At 61.0% G+C, this 7,813-nt stretch overlaps 1 protein-coding gene across 1 annotated transcript; it reads left to right on the forward strand.

The window, feature by feature from the left end:
* Window positions 1–869: 869 nt before the first annotated feature.
* On the forward strand, window positions 870–4,271 carry IRX6 (iroquois homeobox 6; the record flags this gene model as incomplete). Its single annotated transcript, XM_051805527.1, has 6 exons — window positions 870–1,178; window positions 1,407–1,516; window positions 1,811–2,118; window positions 2,248–2,739; window positions 2,956–3,052; window positions 3,246–4,271. Coding segments are annotated over 6 exons (1,380 nt in total), but the record flags the coding sequence as incomplete, so codon positions are not given.
* Between the last annotated feature and the right edge of the window lie 3,542 nt (window positions 4,272–7,813).

Raw genomic sequence — 7,813 nt, forward strand, 5'->3', positions numbered from 1 at the left:
TAACTCGCAGTGTGCACAGCAAAGGCGTGTAGGAAACCGGTAATTCCCCCTCCTCCCCACCCTCCACCGTTCAGTTTTAAGTGCAACAAACAAATAAAAAACATAAATCCCGGCTACGGCCGCTTTCCGAGCCCGCGGAGCTGTCCCGAGGAGCGGCCGCGCTGCGCCGGGCGCTGCCCCCGCCGCGCCGCTGCCGCCCGGACACCGCGGAGGGTGTGCGGGGAGCGGGAACCGGCGCTCGGGGCTTCATTGGCGTTTCTGCGGAACCGGGCTGTGCCGTTTCCTCCCCCCTTCCTCCACGGGTCGGTCCTTTTCCTGTGTTTTATTAGGATCCGTACAGAGATTTTTTTTTTACCCCCTCATGCGATTTCCCGAGGACACCCCCCACTCACACCAAGACACCCTGTATTAACTGAGTCGTCGCTATAGCGTACCTCGAGTCACGATTTATTTGGGTAGAATTATTTATACACCGTAATCACTGCAAGATGTGCCTCTTTCGCTTGGGAAGTTAGCTGTCCCCTTGAAGTTATTGAAATCAAATGCCTTCGATTGCGTTAGTTGACATATTTACTGCTGTGTCTATTGTCAAATTAACTGTAATCGCAACTTTTTGCCTTTAAATCAATGCAGATGGACCGAGCGGGGGCGGGAAGGATGGAGCCGTACGGATCTCATGCCCTTTTCCAGAGCAATTATTTCCTTAAAGTTTTGCCTGCTTGATTAATCGTGCCCCCTTCCCAAGGGTTTCCTGCTTCCCATTCGGTTTATTTCCCGGTTTCTATAATTAGTTGCTTCAGTCTGTGTTTCCTATCCCCCTCCTCACCCCCCCCCCCTCCGCACACACACAGGCACGCACACGCTCCTAAATTCCCCCCGATGGGGCTGCCTCGACAGTCACTCGGCGCCGTCCCGCTCTCTCCTCTCCGCAGTTTTTCGTGCCCGCCAGCCCCAGCACGACCTGCTGCGAGGCCGCCCCTCGCTCCGGGCCGGATGCCTCCTCGGCGCCGGCCGCCGCCTCCCTGTGCTGCGCCCCGTACGAGGGCCGGCTGCTGGCGCCCGGCCGCGCCGAGCTCAATGCGGCGCTGGGCATGTACGGAGCCCCGTACGCCGCCGGCCAGGGCTACGGCAACTACCTGCCCTACAGCACCGAGCCCGCCGCGCTCTACACCGCGCTGGTGAGTGCCCGCCCGCCCGGGGGGGAGAGGGGGGTGCAACAGGCGGGAAACTTCGTGTTTCGCAGCCGGTCTCGGGGCGGGGGGCCCGCCGAGGGACGCGGGAGTGGCACCGGCCCGTGGCGGGTGGGGGGCGCGAAGGGACTGGGCTGCCGCGGGGAGCTGGGGCTGCGGGGCGCCGTGCGGTTCCCCCTCCTGCTCGACGCCAAACGCGGCCGCTTTCCCTTGCAGAACCCCCAGTATGAAATCAAGGACGGCGCCGGCACGTTGCACTCGGGAATCGCGCAGCCCGCTGCCTACTACTCCTACGATCATTCCTTGGGGCAGTACCAGTACGACAGGTAAAACCCCTTTGATCAGTGCCCGGCAGCATTAGCATCCCCCTGCGAGGCGGCGGCCGACATCAAACGGCGGGGGCCGGCGGGGGCTCCGACCTGACAAACGTTGTACAAAAGAAACGAGGCGCCCCGGGAGCAGCAGTCAGCTGAAATCAAACTTGGGAGGCGATGGCAGGAGGGCAGGAGCAGGCGGGCAGATGGGAAGGGGCCACACCGGCCTGTGGCTGGGCCGGGCTGGGCCAGGAGGCTCATCTTGGGCTCCCGCCGGCCCCCCCCTCCGTAATCATCTCCCAGCAGGTACGGGACGGTGGATTTCGGTGGTTCGGCCAGACGCAAGAATGCAACGCGAGAGACGACAAGCACCCTCAAGACCTGGCTGTACGAGCACCGCAAAAACCCCTACCCCACCAAAGGAGAGAAAATCATGTTGGCCATCATCACCAAAATGACCCTGACCCAAGTGTCCACTTGGTTTGCTAACGCCAGACGGAGGCTCAAGAAAGAAAACAAAATGACCTGGTCTCCCAAGAACAAAGCGGGGGAAGAAAGAAAAGAAGAAACCCCGCGGGAAGAGGATGAATACAGTGTAGAGGACGAAGGCAGAGGTAGGGGGAGAGGCAGGACGGGCGCCTCGAAGGAGCTCGAAGTGACGGCCAATTTCGAGGCCCCCCAACTTCCCCGCACCCGCACTAATGCCCTGCCGCCCCCCTTCTTCCCCGTGTGTGTCCAAGCAGAGCAGAAGAGCTACAAGGAGGACAAGGAGCTGCGGTTCAGCGACCTGGAGGAGGAGGAAGAGGAGGAGGAGGAGGCGGGGAAGCCGGAGAAGGGCCGGGCCAGTTCCCTGCAGGAAGCCCCGAGCCTGGGCGCGGCGCTGCCCGAGGCTCCTCGAAGCGACTGCAGCCTGCCCGGCCCCTTCCACGCCTTTCCCTGCGCCAAGGCCCCCGCCGCGGACTTCGCCCCTGCCTCCCTGGCCGGCCCGCCGCCGCCCTACGCGCCCGCGGAAAAGCCGCGCATCTGGTCGCTGGCGCGCACGGCCGGGGCCAGCGCGGCGCGCAGGGGCAGCCCCGAGGGCCGCGGCGCGGAGGGAGGCGGCGGCTCGGCGGCGGAGCAGCCCCTGCCCGCCAAGGCCTTCCGGAGCTCCGCGTTCAACCTGCAGCCGCTCCCGCGGAGCTGCGCGTCCCACCGCGGCCTGGGGGAGCCGTGCCAGTTCGCGGCGGCGGGCGAAGGTACCCGCGGCGGCGGGGCCGCGGGGACGGGCGGGACCGCGGGCTGGGCTGGGGTGCAGGGCACGGCGTGAGCCCGCCCGCGCAGTGACACTCCCGGCGCTCGGCCGTGCCCAGGTGTCAGGTGCGGACGCCGAGGCTTCCCCGCTCGAGGCGAGAGGGCAGGGGAGGGCGGCGGGGCCGGGCCGGGCCCACCGCGAGCCGGTTGTGTCTGTGCAGGCTTCGGGCGGGGCGCAAAGGGCGGCCCGGGAGGCGCGGAGTTGGGCGGGACCTGCCTGGACAGGCTGCGGACGGCGTTCCGGCCGGTGCTGCGGAGGTGAGGTAGGTGACGGGCCGGCAGCCGGGGCCCCACCTCGCACGAAGCGCAAGCCCACCTACTCGGCCCCGGGACACCGGAGCGGCCGGGGCCGCTGCCTTGCCCCGCTCCCGGAGCTCCCGTCCGGCCGGGGCTGCAACACCCGGACGCGGCCACTTAATCACCAGCTTATCACCGTTTCTCCGTCCCGCAGGGCCGCCCGCCCCTTCCTGGGCGCTGGCGACGGGGCTCCGGCTGCAGCGAGGCACTCGGCTTGAAGCAACGAAAGACGCCTCTCCCCGGGCCGGCGGTGGCCTCGCGGCTCCGCCTGCCCTGCCCTCGCCAGGGAAGGGCCGCCGCGGCACAACGTGCTGCGCACATGGGACCGAGGGGCACGGCGGGCGGGGCGGCGGGCGGGGCGGCCGCAGGACCGGCGCCTCCCCGCCGCACGCTTGCCATGTGTTCAACACCCCGCTAACATCTGGGCAAAAAAAAAAAAAAAATGCAAACCCTAATCTTTTCTCTTTTTCCTCCCACTTCGTGGTTTGTTTCTCCTCTTTCTCCCAAACCTGCGCGCTCCGCTCAGCGCCGGCTTCGCCAAGGCGCGTCAGTCCGCGGTCGCTACGCGCCATCCTGGGGCGGAGGAGGAGGAGGAGGAGGAGGAGGAGAAGCGGCGCAGGTTACGCCGGACTGTTTCTTTCCCGTCTCTGTACATAGATACAGCTGAAAAGTATTTTTCGGAGTCTCTAATTAACATGGATGAGCTGAACGCCGCGAAGCCGTCAGTGACCCCGGAGCTCTCCAGCCAGGAGCCGGCACAGCCCGGGCGGAGCGGCCACGGGCACCCGCCGCCCGCCCTGGGGCACGGCCGGGGCACCCCCGGGCAGCGGGTGGCGACCGGGCGGCGAAGTAGGACGTTGTTAGTGGGTCACCGCCGTCAGTCAGTCAAAAGAGCAGTGCTGCACTTTACAGGACAGACGAGAAAGGGAAACCGTATCTCTGCATTATTTCTGTTTAATTAAAAGTGTCATCAAACACTTTGTGTTCAGACTAATAAACCAAGCAGGGATGAGGAAAGAATGTTTCTTTGTTCCTGTCTCTGGAAGCAGTGGCAATAATTTAAATTAATAACTGTGGTAATTAAGAGGTCATCTATAGATCAACCCGATACCTGCTATTTCCAAGTTCACCGGGGTCAGCATTTACATTAAGTCATTTGTGGTCAATAGAGTCCAATGAATTCTGCCTTAATAAATCAGGGAAATCAATCTTGAATATCGAGTAGACTTCTATATGTTTACCAAAGGCTACTCAAGACAAGTGGGGCTGCAGAGCTGGGAGTCCTCTGGGTTTGCGACCGGAGAAGCAGTTCGTAGGGGGAGGGAGGAACTGTTGGTCAACGCAGGGGACAGGTGGCGGGGCTCTCCCCGCCTTCGGCCCCGGGAACAGCCCCGGTCCCTCCCGGGAGTGGAGCAATCCCGGCTGCGGGGACTCCTGTCAAAGAAGGCAAACTGTCGGGTTTTGGAGGGGCCGGGGGGGAAAGGGAGGGGGAGGTAGGTGTACACGGCGGCAGCAGGTAACAGAGTGGCCGGGAGCGGGGTTGGGCCCGCCGGGAGCCCAGCCGGAGACGCTCGGCCACGGGGCTTTCCCGTACACCGGAGCAGCCCTGGGCAAGCGACGGCGCAGCAGCCGCAGTCTGTTGCAGTGACCCGGAGCTTAGAGAAGGGGAAATTAAGCTGCGAAAAGATAAACATTATTTCAAGTCGGCTTTGAAGGATTAGGGCTTGTAATAAAGAGTATTAGGCCCTTTCGAAGGGTTCTTGCAAGGCGACTTTCTCCGCCCCTCCTCTCCCACCGGAGGGGACAGGTATTATCTGTCCTGGGAACACAGCGCAGGTTCCCCTCACGTGCCCGCAGTGGCCGGGCCTCCGTCCCGTCTCTGTCCCGGCCACGTCTGCCCATCGTGCAGAGGAGCGACCTGGCTCCCTCCGGTACCCTTTGCCCGGCGGCTTTGGAAGAGGCTCCCCAGGGAGTCAGTTCTGCATCGGCCTCCTGAGCTGCTCACTGGAGAAGAAACCTGCACGGCCCCCGCGACCTGGGGGCGGCCAGGAGCTCCCCCGAACTGCAGACTCTGCCCCCCGGCCCTGGAATCCCCCGGTCCTAACGGCAAGATCCGAAGGAGGTGTGAAGTCCTCAGGGGTGATTAATTAGGCGGGTGCAGGCTTCGGGGTCTTTTTAAGGCAGGCACGAAGGTAATCTCCAGGAGTCTTAAGACTTTTTTTTTATTTATTACTTTTACTCCCCTTTCATTAAAGGTCAAGTGAGCGAGATGCAGATTATCCCGCCCGCCCAGGACTCCTCTGCAATCTGTCACGCCGGCAAGATATGTATCGCAAATCTCTCAAAATATAATCTCCGGGAATCATATTTCGAATACTGTTTTGATTAAAAACCAGAGTGGGGATTGATGGAGAACTAATACCGGGAGCGGAGCCTGCGTGCGCCCAGGCACAAAACTAAAATAACGGGCTCGCACGAACAAATTCAGCGCCTCCAATGCCGTAACAAACGTGTTTAAGCCATCTCCGGCTGAGTTTTGCTACGAGCTGGGCTTTTTAGCGCGGCAGCTCTGGGAAGTGCACTGGGGTTGTCCGCCGCGGCGGGGGCAGTCGGGCTGTGCTGGGGCACTCGGAGTGTGCTCCTGCGGGGCGGCTCGAGGAGATGGGGCCGGAGGGGAGCGCCCTCGGCCCGGCCCGCCTCAGCCCTCCCCGTCGAGGCACAAACCGGGCGCGCAAGGTGTAGACCCCGCGAAGCCGAGGGACCGCCGCAGCGCAGCGCACACACCCCCCACCCCCGCAGGGCACCCCACTTGGCGGTGGAGGGCCGGGTGTCCCCCTTTCCCGCAGCCCGCCGGGACGCGCTGGCACCGGCCGCAGCCCCGCATCGCCCCCCAATTAGCGGCCGCGGGGGCGGGCGGGGGCGGCTCGTTGACGCGTCCCCCGCTGGGGTGGGAAGTTTCTAAAACAAAGTCGCCGGGCTAATGGCCCCGGGCGGGAGCGGCGGGGCCGCGCACACTCCACTGCGCCCGCTCAAAGGCAGCGCGACCGCGGGGCCGCCGCCGCCTCCGCCGCGCTCGCTAATGAAGTTTTGTCAAAGACAATTACGGGCCCGGCGGGGGCAGGAGGCCGCGATGAAAAGGCGCCTTTGTGCGGCCGAGACGGCGCGGCTCCCCGGCCACCCCCGGCCCTTCCTGCGCCCCCGCGGTGACCCCCGCGCCCGGCCCCGCTCCCCGCGGGGGCAGCGGCCCCGGTGCCCGGCCCCCAGGTAAGCGCAGCGACGGGCTGGTGCCGGCAATGAGCCTCCCGGAGCGGGAGTTTATCAACCCGATCCGCGGACGAGGGAAGCAAGCCCCGAAAATTGGGGGCTGAGCCCCTGCCCGCCTCTCACACCCCTGGCTGAGGGTTTCTACTGTCTCTTCCCACCCCAGACTGGCTGCTGCGACGGATTCCTGCTTCAACGCTGTTGCATTCAGTAAATGGGAGAATTCATCCAAAACCTGACCATCGAGCTGGCTAAATCTGTTTAAATTTACACCAGAAAAACATGAAATTTGGTTCTTGGATTGTGGCTGCCTTCGGCTGCATCTGGGTGGAGAAGATGTGTGGAAGAACAGGTCAATAACCATCTTTCACCACCTTCCCCAAGATCCCAGCACTGCTCTTGTCCTCCATCTGCGGTCCCTGGTCACCCCTTCCGAGCACCTCACCTCCCTGCCATCCCCAGCCAACATGGGCAGCACAAAACATGCTGGTGCTCTCCTAGAGAGCACAGAGAACCATTCGGGAGTCATGAGAAGGTCTGGACAACACAAGTAACCAGCCAGATTGGTGCTTCCCAGCCTTTTGAAGAACAATCCTCCTTCTAGGAACATAGGAGAGAGGAAACCTTCCTTTATTCCTGCACAAGCACATGAGGCCAGCGGCCCTGACACTGAAATGGTCTGGGCCCCCTCACTTCCAGCTGGCTGGTATTTGCCCGTGCCCTCAAACGGATGTCCTGTCCCCCTACAGGTTTCCCATCCCACAACAAAGGGATGAATTTTACTGGCTTTGAGCAGCAAAACCCTTGGAGATCCCTCCTCAAAGGTGTCTACAGCAGAAGTTTTAGCATAATGTGGCCATCGGGGTTATGGAGCAATGGATTGGAGCAATTAGTTCAGAATGATCTCAAAAGCTGCACGAGCAGCTCCCCAGGCCAGGTGTCATTTCAGGATCAAAGCATCTGTTAGAGGAAAATCATTTTTGCCATTGTATTGCCTTTTTTTTTTTTTTTTTTTTTTTTTACCTACTGTTCATCTGAAAATAAATTACAGGCCAGAACAGGTGGATAACATTCTGGAATGATTTAATGATTTATTTAATCTGGATTCTCTTTCAATCTACTTAGAAGGATGAATACTTTTTTTTTAGCCTGAATCCAAAAGCCTGGCTTTTCATCTAAAGAAGAGAAAATACCCTAAAACACTGCTCTGCTGCTGTCAAGGTGTACTCCCCACCACTGTTAATAATCCAGTGGTAATGTCTGCCCTCCGAAGAGCCTGAGGGGAAAACCTCAAGAAAACTGAGCAGAAGATTTTGGTTTTTTTTTTTCTTTCTTGCCCTCTTCCTAGTGCTCTAGATATTATTTCACTTCCTGGGACAGTGTCTGGGTAATAAAATAACTGATTGTAGTGTTCAATCACCACCCCTTAAATCTTAGTGTGTGCAGGTTTAAGAACTGAGA

This window comes from Manacus candei, unplaced genomic scaffold (genome assembly GCF_025592945.1).
Source record: "Manacus candei isolate 608988 ecotype Guabito, Panama unplaced genomic scaffold, ASM2559294v1 h1tg000065l, whole genome shotgun sequence".
NCBI classification, from domain to species: domain Eukaryota; kingdom Metazoa; phylum Chordata; class Aves; order Passeriformes; family Pipridae; genus Manacus; species Manacus candei.